This window comes from Scomber japonicus, chromosome 18 (assembly GCF_027409825.1).
Source record: "Scomber japonicus isolate fScoJap1 chromosome 18, fScoJap1.pri, whole genome shotgun sequence".
Classification (NCBI taxonomy): Eukaryota; Metazoa; Chordata; class Actinopteri; order Scombriformes; family Scombridae; genus Scomber; species Scomber japonicus.
Genome location: NC_070595.1, coordinates 29,200,547 through 29,222,630, shown reverse-complemented (window position 1 = coordinate 29,222,630; position 22,084 = coordinate 29,200,547). Strand labels below are relative to the sequence as shown.

Below are 22,084 nucleotides of genomic sequence, written 5' to 3'. Positions count from 1 at the left end.
AAAGGAAGGAAGGACGGAAGGGAGGAAGGAAGGACGGAGGAAAGACGGAAGGGAAGAAGGTAGGAAAGAAGGACAGAGGAAAGAAGAAATGGAGGAAGGTGGGGGAAGGAAAGAAAGAGAGAAGGAGGGAGCGATGAAAGAAGGAAAGGAGGAAGGAAAGGAAGGATGGAGGGAAAGAAGGAAGGAGGGAGGGAAGGAAAGAAGAAAGGCAGGAGGAAGGAAATAAGGAAGGTGGGAGGAAGGAAGGAAGGAAGGACGGAGGAAAGAAAGAAAGAAGGAGGGAGTGATGAAAGAAGGAAAGGAAGGAAGGAGGGAAGGAAGGAAAGAAGGAAGGTGGGAGGACGGAAGGAAGGAAGGACGGAGGGAAGAAAGAGAGAAGGAGGGAGAGATGAAAGAAGGAAGGGAGGAAGGAAAGAATGAAGGTGGGAGGGAGGAAGGAAGGAAAGAAGGAAGGAACTTTAAGCACTTCTGCTGAGATCTGCTGCTTACCATACATGGCCTGCTGCGGCCCCTGCGGGCCCTCGGCCTGGCCGGGGGTACTGGGGCCCCGGGGGGCCCATGGGCTGTGGGGGGGCTCCCGACGTCAGCATCCTCGCTCCCCCCTGCAGCATCTGATACATCGGCTGCAACCAGAAGAGACGACACACACAAGACTTCAACTAACATGTCTCCACACAAACCAGTCCAACTTTAACCCTTCTGTTGTCCTCAGGTCAAGGAAGGGAGGAAGGAAGGACAGGAAGAAGGAGGAAAAGAGGAAGGAAGGAAGGGGAGAAGGGAGGGAGGAAGGAAGGAAGGAAGGAAGGAAGGAAAGGAGTAAGGACGAAAAGAGGAAGGAATTTAGGAGAGAAAGAAGGGAGGAAGGAAGGAAGGAAGGAAGGAAAGGAGTAAGGAGGGAGGGAGGGAGGAATGGAGGAAGGAAAGAAGGAAGGAAAGGAGTTAGGAGGGAGGGAGGGAGGAAAGGAGGAAGGAAAGAAGGAAGGAAGGAAGGAAGGGAGTAAGGACGAAAAAGAGGAGAGAAGGAAGGGAGGTAGGAAAGGAGTAAGGAGGGAGGGAGGGAGGACGGGAGTAAGGACGAAAAGAGGAAGGAATTTAGGAGGGAAGGAAGGGGGGAAGGAAGGGAGGAAGGAAGGAAGGAAGGAAGGAAGGGAGTAAGGACGAAAAGAGGAAGGAATTTAGGAGAGAAAGAAGGGAGGAAGGAAGGAAGGAAGGAAAGGAGTAAGGAGGGAGGGAGGGAGGAAAGGAGGAAGGAAGGAAGGACAGGAGGAAGGGGGGAAGGAAGGAAGGAAGGAAGGAAGGAAGTAAGGACGAAAAAGAGGAGAGTAGGAAGGGAGGTAGGAAGGGAGTAAGGACGTAAAAGAGGAAGGAACTTAGGAGAGAAGGAAGGGAGGAAGGAAGGAAGGAAGGAAGGAAGGAAGGAAGGGAGTAAGGACGAAAAGAGGAAGGAATTTAGGAGAGAAGGAAGGGAGGAAGGAAGGAAGGAAGGACCGAAGGACGGAAAGGAAGGAGGAGGGAGCAAAGAAAGAGGGGTGGAGGGAAGAAGGAAGGAAGGAAGGAAGGAAGGAACAGTCAAAAGAGAGATGGGGTCAGTTTGACCCGGGAGGACGACAGGAGGGTTAAACACTTTAACACAAAATTATCTTTATGTACTTTTATGTCGTTATAATGTGAAGCACTTTCTTTCCTTCCTTCCTTCCTTCCTTCCTTCTATCCTTCCACCCTTCCTTTCTCCTTTCCTTCCCTCCTTCCTTCCTTCCTCCCTTCCTTCCATCTTTCCTTCCTTCCTTCTGTCCTTCTTTCCTTCCTTCCATCCTTCCATCCATCCTTCCTTCCTTCCATCTGTCCTTCCTCCCTTCCTTCCCTCCTTCCATCCTTCCTTCCTTCCTCCCTTCCTTCCATCTTTCCTTCCTTCCTTCTGTCCTTCTTTCCTTCCTTCCATCCTTCCATCCATCCTTCCTTCCTTCCATCTGTCCTTCCTCCCTTCCTTCCCTCCTTCCATCCTTCCTTCCTTCCTCCCTTCCTTCATCTTTCCTTCCTTTCATCTTTCCATCCATCCATCCTTCCTTCCATCTGTCCTTTCTCCCTTTCTTCCCTCCTTCATTCCTTCCTCCTTTCCTTTCATCTTTCCTTCCTTCCATCTTTCCAGCCTTCCTTCTGTCCTTTCTTCCTTTCTTCCTTCCATCTTTCCTTCCTTCCTCCCTTCCTTCCATTTTTCCTTCCTTCCATCCTTCCTTCCTTCCATCCTTCCTTCCTTCCATCCTTCCTTCCTCCCTTCTAACTGTGTCTCTTAGTGCTCGGACTGAAGTGAATGAACCCTGTGTGTGTGTGTGTTAGTGTGTGTGTGTGTTAGTGTGTGTGTGTGTGTGTGTGTTAGTGTGTATGTGTGTGTATGTGTATGTATGTGTATGTTAGTGTGTTTGTGTGTGTGTGTGTGTGTGTGTGTGTGTGTCTGTGTGTGTGTGTCTGTGTGTGTGTGTGTGTGTGTGTGTGTGTGTGTGTGTGTGTGTGTGTGTGTGTGTGTGTGTAATTCATTGTGTAAAAAGGTGCTATAAGAATAAAATTACCGTTGTCATCATTACCTGTCCGTGGTAGTGGGGGGGCATGGCCTGGATCACCTGTCCGTACTGCAGGTAGGACTGGGGGTACGGTGAAGCCACCAGCGGGGGTCCGGCTGCCGAGGCGGCGGCTGACATCATTTGGTTGGCGGGGGAGGCGTGGTGGTCCTGACGGGGTCCAACCACCGGCCCTGAAACGGTCATGTGATCAGTGAATATGAGGAATTCATTCTTTGAGGTTAGGATATTGTAGGAGGTAAGGAAGGAAAGGAGTGAGGAGGGAGGAAGGACGGAAGGAGGGAAAGGAGTAAAGAAGAGGGAGGAAGGAAATGAGTAAGAAGGGAGGGAGGAAGGAAAGGAAGATGGAAGAAAGGAAAGGAGTATGGAGGGAGGAAAGGAGGATGGAAGGAAGGAAGGAAAGGAGTAAGGAGGGAGGGAGGAAGGAAAGGAGTAAGGAGGGAGGGAGTAAGGAAAGGAGGAAGGAAGCAAGGACAGACGGAAGGAAGGTAGGAAGGAAGGAAGGAAGGAAGGAAGGAAGGAAGGAAGGAAGGACAGTAGCAGGCACGTTTAACCCTCCTGTTGTCCTCAGGTCAAGGAAGGACAGGAGGAAGGAAAGGAAGATGGAAGGAAGGAAGGAAAGGAGTAAGGAGGGAGGGAGGAAGGAAAGGAAGATGGAAGGAAGGAAAGGAGTAAGGAGGGAGGAAAGGAGGATGGAAGGAAGGAATGAAAGAAAGGAGAGAAGGAAAGGAGTAAGGAGGGAGGAAGGAAAGGAGTAAGGAAGGAAGGAAGGAAGGATGGAAGGAAGAAAGAAAAGGAGAGAAGGAATGAAAGGAGTAAAGAGGAAGGAAGGAAGGAGAGGAATGAGTTTAACTAGATTTAAATGTACCTTAGCCTCTGGGGAAGGAAGGAGAGGAGGAAGGAAGGAAGGAAGGAAGAAAAGGAGGAAGGAATGAAAGGAGTAAGGAGGGAGGGAGGAAGGAAGGAAGGAAGGAGAGGAATGTACCTTTGCCTCTGGGGAACTTGCCCTGGTTGACAGCCGGCATGGTGTACTGATAGAGCTGAGGAGCCTGAGGACCAAACCACAGCAACACGTCCTAACTGCACACTCATTAACACTCATCTCATTACTTTAAAACCTTAAAACCTTTAAAACCTTTAAAACATCGTTAAGTAAAAAATAAAACCACGAAACAATACGACAAAAATAATAAACTTATATCTGATACAATGATAATAAGTTCTATTATGAGACATATGATATAATATAATATAAAGGGCTGTCAGCGTTAACGCTTTAATAGCGATTAGATTAATGCAATCCATAACACGTTAATGTTTTTTAATCTCATTTTAATGTTGCAAGCCTTTTTGTCCCTTCTCCTCCCCCGTAGACGGCTCCTCTAGCTGTAGCGCTATGCTTTGAAGTGGCCTCCTGCAGTAAACCTACCGCGCTGATGGAAAGTAAGAGAGCTACTGGACTTTTGAACGGCTTGTTTAACTTTAAAACACTTCCAGACGCTTCAGTTGACAAGTCAAAAGTAAAATGCAACATGTGTCAAACGGAGTTTAACTACCACCGGAGTACGTGGAGTTTGAGTTAGCACCTCCACGCTAAACACCCAGGTGCAGCCAAGCCAGCCTCAGCTCCACCAAAGGACCATTTTGGAGTGTGGGAGTCGCAGCAGAGCCGTGATTGATTCCCAGTTAAGACACTCTGGTAAGAAATGCTTTACATTATGGGCTTAAAACTGCCTTCAAATGGAAAATAACAGGATTTTAAACATGCAATTCAAAACGCCATTAATCGTGATTAACTATGGAAACTCTGAGATTAATCTCGATTAAAAAAAATAATCGTTTGACAGCCCTAAAAATAATATAATAGGATCATTTATAAAGGACTGTAACTAATGATTAGAGCAGACCTGGATGGAGTGTCCCTGGATGGAGATGGGGGACATGTAGGACAGGTAGTGTCCCGGTGGGCTGCTGTAGATGGCGCCGCCGCCCCCCCCAGGCTGTCCCTGGGGGGTCAGGATGAGCGGGGAGGGGCTGGGCTGGTGACGGGGGGGGCGTGGGGGTCGACGCCGGCTTCTGTCCCGACGCAAGCAGAGAGGAATCAAGTCAGGAGAAAAGATTTATACCAGATATATATATGTGTGTGTGTGTGTGTGTGTGTGTGTGTGTGTGTGTGTGTGTGTGTGTGTGTGTTTGTATGTGTGTGTGTGTGTGTGTGTGTGTGTGTGTGTGTGTGTGTGTGTTTGTATGTGTGTGTGTGTGTGTGTGTGTTTATGTGTGTGTGTGTGTGTGTGTTTGTATGTGTGTGTGTGTGTGTGTGTGTGTGTTTGTATGTGTGTGTTTATATGTGTGTGTGTGTGTGTGTGTGTTTGTATGTGTGTGTGTGTGTGTGTGTGTGTGTTTATGTGTGTGTGTGTGTGTGTGTTTATATGTGTGTGTGTGTGTGTATGTGTTTTTATATGTGTGTGTGTGTGTATATGTGTGTGTGTGTGTGTGGTGTGTGTATATGTGTGTGTGTGTGTGTGTGTGTGTGTATATATGTGTGTGTGTGCGTGTGTGTGTGTGTGTGTGTGTATGTGTGTGTGTGTGTGTGACAGTTCCAAACTCACCAGCGTCACGTTTCCTTTTATGGGAAGAAACTCTTTAGCGTTTGGATTCAACGTGGAGTTTTTCACCTGCCTGCAACACAAGATACACCAGGAGGGTCAAACACGGACAGGATGAAGGAAAGAAGGAAGGAGGGAGGGAAGGAAGGAAGGAAGGAAGGTAAGAAGGAAGGAAGGAAGGTAAGAAGGAAGGTAAGAAGGAAGGAAGGAAGGAAGAAAAGAAGGAAGGACAGATGCAAGGAAGGAAGGAAAGGAGGAAGGAAGGAAAGAAGGATGTAGGAAAGGAAGGAAGGAAGGATGTAGGAAAGGAAGGAAAGAAGGAAGGTAAGAAGGAAGGAAGGAAGGAAGAAAAGAAGGAAGGACAGATGCAAGGAAGGAAAGAAGGAAGGATGTAGGAAAGGAAGGAAGAAAGGAAGGAAAGAAGACAGGAAGGAAGGAACGAAGGATGTAGGAAAGGAAGGAAGGAAGGAAAGAAGGAAGGAAGGAAGGAAGGAAAGACGGTAGAATGGAGGAAAGGAAGGAAGGACAGATGCAAGGAAGGAAGGAAGGAAGGAAGGACAGATGCAAGGAAGGAAGAAAGGAAGGAAGGAAGGAAAGAAGACAGGAAGGAAGGAACGAAGGATGTAGGAAAGGAAGGAAGGAAGGAAAGAAGGAAAGAACGAAGGAACGAAGGAAGGATGGTAGAATGGAGGAAAGGAAGGAAGGACAGATGCAAGGAAGGAAGGAAGGAAGGGAGGAAGGAAGCAAGGACAGACGGAAGGAAGGAAGGCAAGAAAGGACAGATGCAAGGAAGGAAGAAAGGATGGAAGGATGTAGGAAAGGAAGGAAGGATGTAGGAAAGAAGGAAGGATGTAGGAAATGAAGGAAGGACAGCAAAGATGGAAGGAAGGAACGAAGAAAGGAAGAAAGGAAGGAAGGTAGAATGGAGGAAAGGAAGGAAGAACAGATGCAAGGAAGGAAGGAAGGAAGGAAGGACAGATGCAAGGAAGGAAAGAAAGAAAGAAAAGAACACAGGAAGGACAGTGGGCCAGATTGGACCCTTGGGTGGGTCGGTTCTGGCCCACGTGCCTCATGTTTGACCTCCCTGCTCTAACTAGTTGTATTATAGTTGTTACCATGGTTACTTACGTTGCAGCTGCAGCATCGCCGCTCTCTGCACACGCTTCCTCGCCGCGCCGCCGCCGCCGGGAGGAGCCGGCTGCGTTCCCTCCGAGGACTGAGGAGCGGCCGGAGCTGCACCCGGGGCGGGGGGGGTGGAGGTGGGGGAGGGGCCGGCAATCGGTGGAGGGCTGCTGCACATCCGAGGCGAGGAGGGAGGCGACGGGTTTGGGTGGTGCAGCAGCGGAGGAGGAGGAGGAGGAGGAGTCGGCAGGTGGAGGAGGATCTGCAGAGGAAGGGCTCGCTGAAGGAGACGAGCTCGGCTGCAGCTGAGACACACAAAACATCCACAGATTATAATCCATCACTACTTTACTGTTTAGGAGGAAGGGAGGAAAGGGAGGGAGGGGAGGGAGGGAGGGAGGGGAGGGAGGGAGGGGAGGGAGGAAGGAAGGTAAGAGGGAGGAGGGAGGAAGGGAGGAAGGGAGGGAGGGTGGAAGGGAGGAGGGGAGGAAGGGAGGGAAGGAGGGAGGAGGGGAGGAAGGGAGGGAGGGAGGAAGGAGGGAGGAAGGGTGGAAGGGAGGAAGGAGGAGGGAGGAAGGGTGGAAGGGAGGAAGGAGGAGGGAGGAAGAAGGAAGGTAAGAGGGAGGAAGGGAGGGAGGAAGGAAGGGAGAAGGGAGGAAGGGAGGAAGGTAAGAGGGAGGAAGGGAGGGAGGAAGGGAGGGAGGGAGGAGGGAGGAAGGTAGAAAGAAGGAAGGAAAGGAGGACAGGAAGGAAAGGAGGAAGGAAGGTAAGAGGGAGGGAGGGAGGGAGGGAGGGAGGAGGAAGGAGGGAGGGAGGCAGGGAGGAAGGGAGAGAGAAGGGAGGGAGGAAGGTAAGAGGGAGGAAGGTAAGAGGGAGGAAGGAAGGGAGAAGGGAGGAGGGAGGAGGGGAGGAGGGAGGAAGGGAGGAAGGAAGGGAGGGAGGAGGGGAGGAGGGAGGAAGGGAGGAAGGAAGGGAGGGAGGAGGGGAGGAGGAAGGAAGGTAAGAGGGAGGGAGGAGGGAGGAAGGGAGGGAGGGAGGAGGGAGGAAGGGAGAAGGGAGGAAGGAAGGAAGGGAGAAGGGAGGAAGGAAGGAAGGGAGGAAGGAAGGGTTAGGGTTAGGAGGAGGAAAGAAAGAGAGAAGGAGGGAGGAAGGAAAGACGGAAGGAAAGGAGGAAGAAGGAAGATCAAGGAGGAAGAAGGAAGAAAAGGAGGAAGAAGGAAGGAAAGGAGGAAGAAGGAAGGAAAGAAGGAGGGAGGAAAGGAAGGAAGGAGAGAAGGAAGGAGAGAAGGAAAGGAGGGAGGAAGGAGGGAGGAAGGAGGGAGGAAGAAATCTGTAAAATCTCTCACCCTGAACTCTTTGCCGAACTTGCGGAGCTCCTCCAACTGAGATCTCTGCTGGAGCGTCGGAGCTGAGAGGAGAAGAGGAGGAGAGGAGGAGAGGAGGAGAGGAGGAGGAGAGGAGGAGAGAGGAGGAGAAGTAAAGTTTAACATCTGTTTATTGATGATATATTAAAGTGTGAAAAGAGAAATGTTACCTTTCTTTCCTTCCTGACTGCTGGACACACTCTCTGTTCTCTCTTTAGCTGCTGAGCTCAGGATCTCGTTCACTGTGGAGGACAAGAGGAAATGTGACTTCCTGCCTTCATGCACTGATGAGCGTATCAACATATTCATACTGTAGGTCTGAGGATGAAATAAGAGACAGGAAAGGAAGGAAGGAAAGAAGGAAAGAAGGAAGGAAGGAAGGAGGGAGGGAAGGAAGAAACTGCTGCAACACAAGATAAAAAAACACAACTAACCAGGAGGGTCAAACAAGGACAGGGTGAAGGAAGGAAGGAAGGAAGGAAGGAAGGAAGGAAGGATGTAGGAAGGAAGGAAGGAAGGAAGGAAGGAAGGAACGAACGAACGAATGAAGGAAGGAAGGAAAGGAGGAAGGAAAGGAGGAAGAAAAGAAGGAAGGAAGGAAGGTAGGAAGGACAGATGCAAGGAAGGAAGGACAGATGCAAGGAAGGAAGGAAGGAAGGAAGGAGGGAGGGAAGGAAGGAAGGAAGGACAGGTGCAAGGAAGGAAAGAAAGAAGAAAAGAAGGAAGGATGTAGGAAAGGAAGGAAGAAAGGAAGGACAGATGCAAGGAAGGAACAAATGAAGTAAGGAAGGAAAGGAGGAAGGAAGGAAGGAAGGGAGGAAGGAAAGGAAGGAAAGGAGGAAGGAAGGATGGAAAAAAGGAAGGAAGAAAGGAAGGAAGGAAGGAAGGAATGGAGGAAGGAAAGGAAGGGAAGAAACTGCTGCTACCAACAAAGCAGCGTTGTTACAGTGAAGAATGCCTCACATTCGTCAATGAAGAGCGGGGTGGGGCCGGAGGGTTTGGTGGTGGTTGCCGCGGTGACGCTGGATGAAGAAGAGGAAGAGTCCAGGTAGGCAGGGCCGACCAGGGGGGGCGTCCTGGGGAGGAGGGGCGTCTGGTTTCGGAGCACGAGACACTGACGGGTGGAGACAGAGAGAGAGAGAGAGAGAGAGAGAGGAGAGAGAGAGAGAGAGAGAGAGAGAGAGAGAAAGAGAGAGAGAGAGAGAGAGATAGATAGAGAGAGAGAGAGAGAGATGTTGGATATTAAACATGATCATAGTTCCAAAACTTCATCTGGAACATTTTTTTTCAACCTTTATAATAATAATAATAATAATAATCAGCTGTCCGTCCTGGTGTCTTGGTTGCTAAGGTGGTTTCTAAGGTGATTACTAAAGTGGTTGCTAAGGTGGTTTCTAAGGTGGTTACTAAAGTGGTTGCTAGAGTGGTTGCTAAGGTGGTTGATAAGGTTGTCAATTGTGTTCCGTGGTTGCTAAGGTTGTCAAATCTGTTCCATGGTTGCTAAGGTGATTACTAAAGTGGTTGCTAAGGTGGTTGCTAAGGTGGTTGCTCAGGTAGTCAAATCTGTTCTGTGGTTGCTAAGGTGGTTGCTAAGGTTGTCAATTCTGTTTTGTGGTTGCTAAGGTGATTACTAAAGTGGTTGCTAAGGTGATTGTTCAGGTAGTCAATTCTGTTCCGTGGTTGCTAAGGTGGTTGCTAGGCACCGACCTGCAGGTGTAGACTGAGAGTTTGGCGTCCGCAGGGTTCGGTTGCTCTGGAGTCTCTGGGACTTTGGGGAAGTTCTGGATACAACTGAGAAAAAAGAAGAAAAAGAGAAAAAAAAGTTTTGAATCAATGTTTTAAAAAGTTCAGGATTCATATTTTTGAATGTCGTACTGTTTACGACAACTCAACGTCAGCTCACAACCTCTTGACTTCTACTTCATCAGAAGAACGTTACTGCACATGCTCAGTAGCGTCTGCTTTGAAAACATGATGATTACTCTTTTACTTCATTGTATTTTTATTAGGGCTGTCAAACGATACATTTTTTTTAATCGAGATTAATCGCAGAATTTCCATAGTTAATCGTGATTAATTGCGCTTTGAATTGCATGTTTAAAATCCTGTTATTTTACATTTCAAGGCAGTTTTAAGCCCATAATGTAAAGCATTTCTTACCAGAGACTTCAAAGCATAGCGCTACAGCTAGAGGAGCCGTCTACGGGGGAGTAGAAGGGACAAAAAGGCTTGCAACATTAAAATGCGATTTTAAAAAATGAACGCGTTGGGGTTGAGCATAACTCAGCAGGTAAAGCACCCGCCCCATGTGTTGAGGCTATAGTCCTTGTTGCAGGCTACCCCGCACCAAGCGGTCCTATCCTGCATGTCATTCTGCCTCCCTCTGCCTCCTGTTTCCTGTCTATCTCTACTAACCTGTCCATTAAAGGCAAAAAAAGCCCGAAAAAATATGAACACGTTATGGATTGCATTAATCTAATCGCGATTAACACGTTAACGCTGACAGCCCTAGTTTTAATTTATAATTCTTATTTCCTCTTGTGTGCATCTCTCTAAAGCTTTTCTTTTTCCTTTTGTAATTTATTGTTTAATTTTTAATCATGTTCTTTATGTTGTAGAAATCACAGCCTGGCTCCTTCGTACCTCCGTTGAAGGAAGAGAAGACAGATGGAAGGAAAGAAGGGAAGATAGATGGAAGGGAAGGAAGGAAGGAAGGAAGGACAGAAGGAAGAAAGGAAGGAAGGAAGGAGGGAAGGGAGGAAGAAAGGGAGGAAGGACAGATGGAAGGAAGGAAGGAAGGAAGGAAGGAAGGAAGGAAGGAAGGAAGAGAAGACAGATGGAAGGAAAGAAGGGAAGATAGATGGAAGGGAAGGAAGGAAGGAAGGAAGGACAGAAGGAAGAAAGGAAGGAAGGAAGGAGGGAAGGGAGGAAGAAAGGGAGGAAGGACAGATGGAAGGAAGGAAGGAAGGAAGGAAGGAAGGAAGGAAGGAAGAGAAGACAGATGGAAGGAAAGAAGGGAAGATAGATGGAAGGAAAGAAGGGAAGATAGATGGAAGGGAAGGAAGGAAGGAAGGAAGGAAGGAAGGAAGGAAGGGAAGAGAAGACAGATGGAAGGAAAGAAGGGAAGATAGATGGAAGGGAAGGAAGGAAGGAAGGAAGGAAGGAAGGGAAGAGAAGACAGATGGAAGGAAGGAAGTAAAAGAGGAAGAAGGGAACTGGACCTCTTAGCGGGCCGGTTGGCACCCCTGATCTAAATGCTCCACTTTTTCACTAGTCTCTCTCTCTTCGTACCTCCGTTGACCGTCGAGCGGCTCGTGTCGGCGAGCGCCTGCGGATGCGACATCGAGTGCGTCAGAGCGTGATTGGTGCAGGGAGGGCTGCCGGCCGCCGGCGGGCTCGCCTGCGATGGGTGAGGAGAGTAGGCGGTTCTGACGGACAGCGGGCTGCTCCTATCAGACGCCGGCTTCGGGAGGACGAGCTGGGCGGGTTGGGATGTCTGGAGGAGGACGCGCCTCGACCGGAGGATGCAGCGCCTCTGCCCGAGGACAGGCCGATCTCTCGAGCTCGCTGAGGGAGAGGAATGTATTTACCTTCCCTGGAAAACACACGGAGGACAAGAGGTGGTGAGAGAGAATCCTGCACATTCATTAACAACTCATTTAAAAAAGAAGGAAGGAAGGAAGGAAGGAAGGAAGGAAGGAAGGAAGGAAGGAAGGGAGGGAGGGAGGGAGGGAGGGAGGGAGGAAGGACAAATGGAAGGAAGGAAGGGAGGGAGAGAGGGAGGGAGGAAGGAAGGAAGGAAGGAAGGAAGGAAGGAAGGAAGGAAGGGAGGGAGGGAGGGAGGAAGGAAGGGAGGGAGGGAGGGAGGGAGGGAGGAAGGACAAATGGAAGGAAGGAAGGGAGGGAGGGAGAGAGGGAGGAAGGAAGGAAGGAAGGAGGGGAGGAAGGAAGGAAGGAAGGAAGGCAGGAAGGAAGGAAGGGAGGAAGGAAGGCAGGAAGGAAGGAAGGCAGGAAGGAAGGAAGAAAGAGAAGACAGGGAGGAAGGACGGAAGGAAGGAAGGAAGGAATTAAGGGAGGAAGGACGGAAGGAAGGAAGGAAGGAATTAAGGGAGGAAGGACGGAAGGAAGGAAGGAAGGAAGGAATTAAGGGAGGAAGGACGGAAGGAAGGAAGGAATTACGGAAGAAAGAAAGAAATGAAGGAAGGAAGGAAGGAAGGAGGGCCGGACTGGACCCGTCAGCGGCCCTGTTCTGGCCCGCGTGCCTGATGTTTGGTCTCACCTGGCGGAGGAGAAGCCGGGGCTGAGGGAGAGAGGGAGCAAGGAAGGAAGGATTGAAGGAAGGAAGGGAGGGAGGAAGGAAGGAAGGAAGGAAGGAAGGAAGGCTTTGGTCTCACCTGGCGGAGGAGAAGCCGGGGCTGCTCCTGTCCTCCTTCTCTCGGACCACCGAGCTGTATCTGTCCTCCTCGCTGCGTCCCTCGTCGTTCTCTAAGGAGACTCGGCGGCGGTACTGAACGCTGCCTTCGATCTCGTTGGCTAACCGAGCCGCTCGCGCCTCCCGCTGCCGGAACACGTCCGAGTTCCCCTTCTCCAAAGGCATGCTGGGAAATATGACATCACAGACAGACCAATTTAATCTCAGGTGGGACGGATCACTAAAAAGATGGAATGAAGAAAGGAAGGAAGGAAGGAAGGAAGGAAGGAAGGAAGGAAGGAAGGGAGAGAAGGAAGGAAGAAAGGCAGGAAGGAAGGGAGGGAGAGAAGGAAGGAAGAAAGGCAGGAAGAAAGGGAGGGAGAGAAGGAAGGAAGAAAGGCAGGAAGGAAGGAAGGAAGGAAGGGAGGGAGAGAAGGAATGAAGAAAGGAAGGAAGGAAGGAAGGAAGGAAGGAAGAGAAGAGAAGACTGGAAGGAAGAAAGAGAAGAGAAGACTGGAAAGAATGAAGGAAGGAAGGAAGGAAGGAAGGAAGGGAGAGAAGAGAAGAGAAGACCGGAAAGAATGAAGGAAGGAAGGAAGGAAGAGAAGAGAAGACTGGAAGGAAGGAAGGAAGGAAGGAAGGAAGAGAAGAGAAGACTGGAAGGAAGGAAGGAAGGAAGGAAGGAAGGAAGGAAGGAAGGAAGGAAGGAAGGAAGGGAGAGAAGGAAGGAAGGAAGGAAGGAAGGACAGATGGAAGGGAGGAAGGAAGGAAGGAAGGAAGGAAGGGAAAAGAAGATAGATGGAAGGAAGGAAAGAAGGAATAAAGAAAGGGAGGAAGGAAGGAAGCTGCCGGTACACGTCCGAGTTCCCCTTCTCCAAAGGCATGCTGGGAAATATGACATCACAGACAGACAGCGGGCATGGAGGAAGGATGCTTTACTCTCAAAGTCATTTTCACACATTCAGACCAATTTAATCTCAGGTAGGAAGGAAGGAAGGAAGGAAGGAAGGAAGGAAGGGAGGAAGGAAGGAAGGAAGGGAGAGAAGAGAAGACCGGAAGGAAGGAAGGCAGGAAGGAAGGAAAGAAGGAAGAAAGGAAGGAAAAGAAGACCAGAAGGAAGGAAGAAAGGAAGGACAGAAGGAAGGGATGAAGGAAGGAAGAGAAGACCAGAAGGAAGGAAGGAAGGAAGGAAGGAAGGAAGGAAGGGAAGAGAAGACAGATGGACGGAACGAAGGAAGGGCAGTGAAGAAAGATGGAAGGAAAGAAGGGAAGATAGATGGAAGGGAAGGGAGGAAGGAAGGAAGGAAGGAAGGAAGGAAGGAAAGAAGGAATGAAGAAAGGGAGGAAGGACAGATGGAAGGAAGAGAAGAGAAGACCGCAAAGAAGGAAGGAAGGAAGGAAGGAAGGGAAGAGAAGACAGATGGAAGGAAAGGGAGGAAGGAAGGGAAGATAGATGGAAGGAAGGAAGGAAGGAAGGAAGGAAGGAAGGGAAGAGAAGACAGATGGAAGGAAAGGGAGGAAGGAAGGGAAGATAGATGGAAGGAAGGAAGGAAGGAAAAGAAGAAAGGAAGGAAGGACAGATGGAAGGAAAAGAAGAAAGGAAGTAAGAAAGGGAGGAAGGAAGGGAGGAAGAAGGAAACTGGACCTCAGACAGGAACATGTTACTCACGTGTACATGGACAGACTGGAGTCATACGTGGACTTGACTCCGTACGCCTCCTCGTTAAACTTGAACATGTCGTTAGCGTCCCAGCCGTTTGACTAGAGACACAAACACATGATGTCACATACAGAAGAGGCTACAGTGTGTGTGTGTGTGTGTGGAAGGAAAGAAGGACACAAGGAAGGAAGGAAAGATGGAAGGAAGGGAGGAAGGAGGGACAGAAGGAAGGAGGAAAGGAGGGAAGTGAGAGATGGCAGATGGAAGGAAGGAAGGAGGGAAGGGAAGAAGGAAGGAAGGGAGGAAGGAGGGACAGAAGGAAGGAGGAAAGGAGGGAAGTGAGAGATGGCAGATGGAAGGAAGGAAGGAAGGACAGAAGGAAGGAAAGACAGAGGGAAGGGAGGAAGGAAGGGAGGAAGGACAGAAGGAAAGAAGGGAGGAAGGAGGGAAAGGAGGAAGAAAGGAAGGAAGGACAGAAGGAAAGATGGAAAGAAGGGAGGAAGGAAGGAGAAGGAAGGACAGAAGGAAGGAAGGAAGGAAGGAAGGAAGGAAGGAAGGAGGGAGGGAGGAAGGTAGGTGTGTGTGTGCGTGTGTGTGTGTAAAGGAAGGGAGGAAGGAAAGATGGAAGGAAGGGAGGAAGGAGGGAGGAAAGGAAGAAGGTAGGTGTGTGTGTGTGTGTGTGTGTGTGTGTGTGTGTATGTGTGTGTGTGTGTGTATATGTGTGTGTGTGTGTGTGTGTGTGTGTATGTGTGTGTGTGTGTGTGTGTGTGTGTGTGTGTATATGTGTATGTGTGTGTGTGTATGTGTATGTGTATGTGTGTGTGTGAGTGTGTGTGTGTGTGTGTGTGTGTGTGTGTGTATATGTGTGTGTGTGTGTGTGTGTGTATATGTGTGTGTGTGTGTCCTCTCACCGTATCCGTCTCCAGCTCAAAGTTTTCTCCGTTTCCGTCTCCGTCCCACCGCTGCAGGACTTTCTCTCTGTGCTCACCGTTCACCCGCGATGAGCTGATGGCCGTGTCAGTGAACGCATCTACACACACACACACACACACACAGACACACACACACACACAGACACAGACACAGACACAGACACAGACACAGACACAGACACACACACACAGACACACACACACACACAGACACAGACACAGACACACACACACACACACACACACACATATACACACACGCACACACACGCACACGCACACACAGCTTTCTGTATTAAACATGAATACAGCCCATCATACATGAGCAACCTGCGCCCCCTGGTGTCTGAGAGGAGAATTACATTTAATTATTTTATTATTATTAGAATTATTATTATTATTATTTTTAGCATATTTTATTTATTGTCATTATTATTATTATTTTTATTATTTTATTTTTTAAATATTTATTATTATCATAATTTTTAAAATTATTATATTATATGTAGTCATTATTATTACTGCCTTTCTTTTATTTGATTTATTATTATTATTTTTTTAATTATATTTTATAAAATCATTATTATTACCATTCTTTTATTTGATTTATTTATTTTGATTTATTTATTTTTTATTATTGTTTTTTTTAATTATTATATTTTATTTATTATTATTATAACTATTATTCTTATCACCATTTCTTTAATTACTACTGTATTTTATTTATTGTCATTATTATTACTATTCTTTTACTTGATTTATTATTATTATATATGATTACTATTATTATTATTTTCTTTTTTAATTATTATATTTTTTTAAATTATTATATTTCATTTAGTCATTATAATGACTAATCACTATTCTTTTACTTGATTTATTATTATAATTATCACCATATTAAAATAATTATTATTCTATTTTATTTGTCATTATTATTAATATTATTATTATTATTATTAATATTTTATTTTATTTTATTTATTATAATAGTGAGGTAAAAATAGTTCTGCATTATTTATTATTATTTTATTGTTTTTATTGCACTGCACTTTTTAAACTTTTATTTATTAGATGTACAGTAATTATCCGTCTGTGTGTGTGTGTGTGTGTGTGTGTGTGTGTGTGTGTGTGTGTGTGTGTGTGTGTGTGCGTGTGTGTGTGCGTGTGTGCGTGTGTGTGTGTCTGTGTCTGTGTGTGTGTGTGTGTGTGTATGTCTGTGTCTGTGTGTGTGTGTGTGTGTGTGTGTGCGTGTGTGTGTGTGTGTGTGTGTGTGCGTGTGTGTGTGCGTGTGTGTGTGCGTGTGTGCGTGTGTGTGTGTCTGTGTCTGTGTGTGTGTGTGTGTGTGTATGTCTGTGTCTGTGTGTGTGTGTGTGTGTGTGTGTGCGTGTGTGTGTCTGTGTCTGTGTGTGTGTCTGTGTGTGTCTGTGTGTGCGTGTGTGCGTGCGTGCGTGGGGGTGTGTGTGTGTGTGCGTCTGTGTGTGTGTGTGTGTGTGTGTGTGTGTGTGTGTGTGTGTGTGTGTGTGTGTGTGTGCGTGTGTGTGTGTGTGTGGTTACCTCTGACAGCGAAGCTCAGGTCGACATCGCGGCAGGTCATAGTGACGAGATCGGCCGGACTGAAGATCATCGTGTCTGTGATGTCTTCAATCTTAGGAGAGGAGGACTCGCTGCTTCCTCCTCCTCCTCCTCCTCCTCCTCCTCCTCCACCTCCTCCTCCTCCTCCTCCTCCTCCTCCTCCTCCTTCCTCGCCTCCCCCACCTTCATCTCCATCGCTGCGTTTATGAACAGCATCCACAGCCAGCTCGCACTAAAACACACACACACACACACACACACACAGAGACACACACACACACACACACACACAGGGTTCAGTCACTTCAGAGGAAGGACGGATGGAAGGAAGGAAAGATGGAAGGAAGGAAGGAAGGAAAGAAGGAAGGATGGTAAGATGGAAGGAAGGAAAAAAAGGACAGATGGAAGGAAGGAAGGATGGAAGGAAGGAAGGAAGGACAGATGGAAGGAAGGAAGGAAAGATGGAAGGAAGGAAAGAAGGACAGATGGAAGGAAGGAAGGACAGATGGAAGGAAGGAAGGAAGGAAGGAAGGACAGATGGAAGGAAGGAAGGAAAGAAGGACAGATGGAAGGAAGGACAGATGGGAGGAAGGAAAGAAGGACAGATGGAAAGAAGGAATGAAGGAAAATTGGAAGGAAGGAAAGAAGAAAGGAAAGAAGGAAGGAAAGAAGGACAGATGGAAGGAAGGAAAGAAGGACAGATGGAAGGAAGGAAAGAAGGACAGATGGAAGGAAGGAAGGAGGGAAGGACAAATGGAAGGAAGGAAGGAAGGACAAATGGAAGGAAGGAAGGACAGATGGAAGGACAGATGGAAGGAAGGAAAGAAGGACAGATGGAAGGAAGGAAGGAGGGAAGGACAAATGGAAGGAAGGAAGGAAGGAAGGACAGATGGAAGGAAGGAAGGAAGGACAGATGGAAGGAAGGAAAGAAGGAACTAGGAGACACAGTTAGTTATAAATCCACCTGTGAGCTCAGAGTCTTGAAGATTCCTTCGTACACGGCGCCGTTTTTCACTCTCACGTCGCAGGTGGAGCCCTGCAGACAGGAACAGGAACAGGAAGTCGTCAGTCTGCCCCTCCAAAATAAAACCCTAACCCTAACTAAACACCACAGTCAACTCACCACGACCGCCGTGAGGAAATGAAGCATCCGCGCGTTGTTGTACACGCCTTCAAATATCTGCAGAGAGACGAGAAGGACACTGTCATCACTGAGGAAGGAAGGAAGGAAGGAAGGAAGGAAGGAAGGAAGGCAGGAAGGATGGAAGGAAGGAAGGAAGGAAGGAAGGAAGGAAGGAAGGAAGGAAGGAAGGATGGATGGATGGAAGGATCCTAACCATATTTCCATTTTAACCAAAGCCTGACTGATACTGGATTTTAGGAAAGATGGAAGGACAAAAGGAAGGAGGGAAGGGAGGAAGAAAGGGAGGAAGGACAAATGGAAGGAAGGAAAGAAGGAAGGAAGGAAGGAAGGAGGGAAGAGAGGAAGAAAGGGGGGAAGGATAGATGGAAGGAAGGAAGGAAGGAAGGAAGGAAGGAGGGAAGGAAGGACAGATGGAAGGAAGGAAGGAAGGAAGGAAGGAAGGAGAGAAGGGAGGAAGAAGGGGAGAAAGGACAGATGGAAGGAAGGAAGGAAGGAAGGGACGAAGAAAGGAAGGAAGGAAGGAAGGACAGAAGGAAGGAAGGAAGGAGGGAAGGGAGGAAGAAGGGGAGAAAGGACAGATGGAAGGAAGGAAGGAAGGAAGGAAGGAGAGAAGGGAGGAAGAAGGGGAGAAAGGACAGATGGAAGGAAGGAAGGAAGGAAGGGACGAAGAAAGGAAGGAAGGAAGGAAGGACAGAAGGAAGGAAGGAAGGAGGGAAGGGAGGAAGAAGGGGAGAAAGGACAGATGGAAGGAAGGAAGGAAGGAAGGAAGGATGGAAGGAAGGAATGAATGAAAGAAAGGAAAGAAGGACAGATGGAAGGAAGGAAAAAAGGAAGGAAGGAAGGAAGGAAAGAAGGAAGGAAGGACAGATGGAAGGAACAATGGAGGGAAGGAGAGAAGGACAGAAGGAAGGAAGGGAGAAAGTAAGGAAGGACAGAAGGAAGGAAGGAAGGACAGAAGGAAGGACAGAAGGAAGGAAGGAAGGACAGAAGGAAGGACAGAAGGAAGGAAGGAAGGAAGGACTGCTTGTACTCACTAAGCTGCTGACAGCAGGTGACTGAGTCTGTGACGGAGGAAGGAAGGAAAGAAGGAAGGAAGGAAGGAAGGACAGAAGGACAGAAGGAAGGAAGGAAGGAAGGAAGGAAGGACTGCTTGTACTCACTAAGCTGCTGACAGCAGGTGACTGAGTCTGTGACGGAGGAAGGAAGGAAGGAAGGGAGGGAGGAAGAAAGAGAGGAAGGATAGAGGGGAAGGACAGAAGGAAGGAAGGAAGGACAGAAGGAAGGACAGAAGGAAGGAAGGAAGGACAGCTGTACTCACTAAGCTGCTGACAGCAGGTGACTGAGTCTGTGACGGAGGTTTCATGCTTCTCGTCCTGCAGAGAGGAAACAAACAGAACAATGAGATCAGATGTTCATTAAATACTATATACAGTGAAGGAAGGAAGGAGGGAGGAAGGAAAGGAGGAAGGAAAGGAGGAAGGAAAGAAGGAAGGAAAGGACAAAGGAAAGAAGGAAGGAAAGGACGAAGGAAAGGAGGAAGGAAAGGAGGAAGGAAAGAAGGAAGGTGGTGGTGGGTCTTTTTTAACCCTTTATTGGGCAAATAATTATATTTGGTAACTTCTGTAAATATCCCAAAATATCCTCCCTTCCTTCCTTCCTCCCTTCCTTCCTGCCTTCTTTCTTCCCTTCCTCTTTTCCTTTCTCCCTCCCTCGTTCCTTATTTCCTCCGTCCTTCCTTCCTCCCTCCCTCCTTCTCTCCTCCCTCCGTCCTTCCTTCCTTTCTTTCCTTACTTCCATCTGTTCTTCCTCCCTCCCTCCTTCTCTCCTCCCTTCCTTCTTTCCTTCCTCCATCCCCCTTTCTTCTTCCTTCCTTCCTTCTTCCTTCCTTCCTTCTTTCTTCCCTTCCTTCCTCCCTTCCTTCCTCTTTTTCTTTCTCCCTCCCTCGTTCCTTATTTTCTCCGTCCTTCCTTCCTTTGCTTACTTCCATCTGTTCTTCCTCCCTCCCTCCTTCTCTCCTCCCTTCCTTCTTTCCTTCATCCGTCCTTCCTTCCTTCCTTTCCTTACTTCCATCTGTTCTTCCTCCCTCCCTCCTTCTCTCCTCCCTTCCTTCTTTCCTTCCTCCATCCCCCTTTCTTCTTCCTTCCTTCCTTCTTTCTTTCTTCCCTTCCTCCCTCCCTCCTTCTCTCTTTCCTCCCTCCCTCCTACCTTCCTTCCTTCCTTCTTTCCTCCGTCCTTCCTTAATTTCCTTCCTTCCCTTCCTTCCTTCATTCCTTCCTTTCAATGAGTGTCCTATAAAGGGTTAGTTAACACTATTTTACAGTAATGCATTTTAAAGCAGGAAGATCCAAGTCATTAAATATTATCTGATGAGGGAAGGATCAATAAAAAGATGGAAGGAAAGAAGGACAGATGGAAGGAAGAAAGGGAGGAAGGGAAGGAAGGAGGGACAGATGGAAGGAAGGAAAGATGGAAGGGAGAAAGGAAGGAAGGAAGGATGGATGGATGGATGAAAGGAAAGATGGAAGGAAGGAAGGAAAGAAGGACAGATGGAAGGAAGGAAGGAAGGAAGGAAGGAAGGAAGGAAGGAAGGAAGGAAGGAAGGATGGAAGAAAGGAACAAAGGAAGGAAACATGGAAGGAAAGAAGGAAGGAAAGAAGGACAGTTGGAAGGAAGGGAGGAAGGAAGGAAGGAAATATGGAAGGACAGATGGAAGGAAGGAAGGATGGATGGATGGATGGATGGAAGGAAAGATGGAAGGAAGGAAGGAAAGAAGGACAGATGGAAGAAAGGAAGGATGGAGGGAAGGAAAGAAGGACAGAAGGAAGGAAGGGAGAACGTAAGGAAGGATGGATGGTGAAAGGAAGAAAGAAAGGAAGGAAAGATGGAAGGAAGGAAGGAAGGAAGGAAAGAAGGATGGATGGATAGATGGAGGGAAGGAAAGAAGGAAGGAAGGGAGAAAGTAAGGAAGGATGGATGGTGAAAGGAAGAAAGAAAGGAAGGAAAGATGGAAGGAAGGAAGGAAGGAAGGAAGGAAGGAAGGATGGATGGATGGATGGATGGATGGATGGATGGATGGATGGATGGAAGGAAGAAAGCAGGAAGGATGGATGAAGGAAGGAAGGAAGGAAGGATAATGGGCCTAATTTAAACATTAATATAAATATAAATGACGTAGTTAACGGATGGATGGATGGAAGGATGGCAGGAAGGATGGATGGAAGGAAGGATGGATGAAAGGAAGGAAGGAAGGATGGATGAAAGGAAGGATGGATGGATGGAAGGAAGGAAGGAAGGATGGAAGGATGGATGGATGTATGGATGGATGGAAGGAAGAAAGCAGGAAGGAAGGAAGGATGCAAGAATGCAAGGAAGGAAGGAAGGAAGGAAGGATGGATGAAAGGAAGGATGGATGGATGGAAGGAAGGAAGGATGGATGGATGGATGGAAGGAAGAAAGCAGGAAGGAAGGAAGGATGCAAGGAAGGACGGAAGGAAGGAAGGATGGATGGATGGATGGAAGGAAGAAAGCAGGAAGGAAGGAAGGATGGAAGGAAGGAAGGAAGGATGGATGGATGGATAGAAGGAAGGATGGATGGATGGATGAAAGGAAGGAAGGAAGGAAGGAAGGAAGGAAGGAAGGAAGGAAGGATGGATGGATGGATGGAAGGAAGGAAGAAAGCAGGAAGGAAGGAAGGATGGAAGGAAGGATGGATGGATGGATGGAAGGAAGGATGGTGGAAGGAAGGAATCAAGGAAGGAAGGAAGGATAATGGGCCTAATTTAAACATTAATATAAATATAAATCCATCTAAACGACGTGATGACGTAGTTAACGGTTAATCTATATTAACCGAAGCTGACGTTTAATCAGCAGCTGCTCCGGACATGAGAACAATAACCTCCACAACCAACAGGCTGGAAACACAAAGACTGTCCCCGGCTAAGGAGCCTCAAACCCGGCCACATTATAGCAACTCATGCGGTGGTCACCTCAACCGGCTCCTTTGCAGATAAAGCGGAATAAACGCAATCAGCTGCTGTAGATGTTGCTGTTGTTGCAGAATAATAACAAAAAAATATAAAAAATTACAAAAACCCAACTAGCTCAGTGTGCTAACGAGGGGTAGCTTCGCGTCGATTTTTTTTTTTTTTTTCTTTTACGCAACACAAAGATTTAAAACAATAAAAAACCAAACAAGCTGACAAGCCGAGAGAAGAGCGAGTGTGTCGGATATACTTCTTAGTCATGTGCATCCCTGTGGATCCGGAGCCGTCGTCGTCCCAGCAGGAGAAGTCACACACACGGTTTGACAGGCCGAGAAACACCGCTGCAGAAAAACAACAACAACACACACAGCGAGGAGGGAGCGCTTCATTCACTCACCGCGAGGAGAGGAGGGGGAGGCTCGGGCGGGCGGAGTCACCGTGGTGGAAGAATACAAGGCTTATATGAGTGATGTAGTATGTAGTATTACAGTAATAGTACTGCAGTATTATAGTGATGTAGTATGCAGTATTACAGTAAAAGTACTGCAGTATTATAGTGATGTAGTATGCAGTATTACAGTAAAAGTACTGCAGTATTATAGTGATGTAGTATGTAGTCCAGTGGTTCCCAACCTAGGGGTGGGGCCCCTCCAAAGGGTCAGCAGATAAATGTGAGGGCTGCTGAGATGATTAATGGGAAAGAAGAAAAAA

The 22,084-nt window shown here is 47.8% G+C and overlaps 1 protein-coding gene across 1 annotated transcript in view; it reads right to left on the bottom strand.

Moving 5' to 3' along the window:
• Nucleotides 1-21,834, bottom strand: part of atxn2l (ataxin 2-like) — a 30,261-nt gene extending 8,427 nt beyond the window's left edge. The window contains 23 exon segments of the mRNA XM_053338181.1: nucleotides 490-535; nucleotides 537-623; nucleotides 2,580-2,746; nucleotides 3,559-3,622; nucleotides 4,481-4,612; nucleotides 4,614-4,649; nucleotides 5,183-5,252; nucleotides 6,308-6,606; nucleotides 7,648-7,709; nucleotides 7,836-7,907; nucleotides 8,629-8,728; nucleotides 8,730-8,779; nucleotides 9,373-9,456; nucleotides 10,957-11,134; nucleotides 11,137-11,260; nucleotides 12,060-12,263; nucleotides 13,746-13,837; nucleotides 14,648-14,766; nucleotides 16,226-16,475; nucleotides 17,208-17,279; nucleotides 17,367-17,423; nucleotides 18,706-18,760; nucleotides 21,624-21,834. Coding sequence (XP_053194156.1) covers nucleotides 490-535; nucleotides 537-623; nucleotides 2,580-2,746; nucleotides 3,559-3,622; nucleotides 4,481-4,612; nucleotides 4,614-4,649; nucleotides 5,183-5,252; nucleotides 6,308-6,606; nucleotides 7,648-7,709; nucleotides 7,836-7,907; nucleotides 8,629-8,728; nucleotides 8,730-8,779; nucleotides 9,373-9,456; nucleotides 10,957-11,134; nucleotides 11,137-11,260; nucleotides 12,060-12,263; nucleotides 13,746-13,837; nucleotides 14,648-14,766; nucleotides 16,226-16,475; nucleotides 17,208-17,279; nucleotides 17,367-17,423; nucleotides 18,706-18,760; nucleotides 21,624-21,640 — 2,437 coding nt within the window. The 5' untranslated portion in view covers nucleotides 21,641-21,834.
• Between the last annotated feature and the right edge of the window lie 250 nt (nucleotides 21,835-22,084).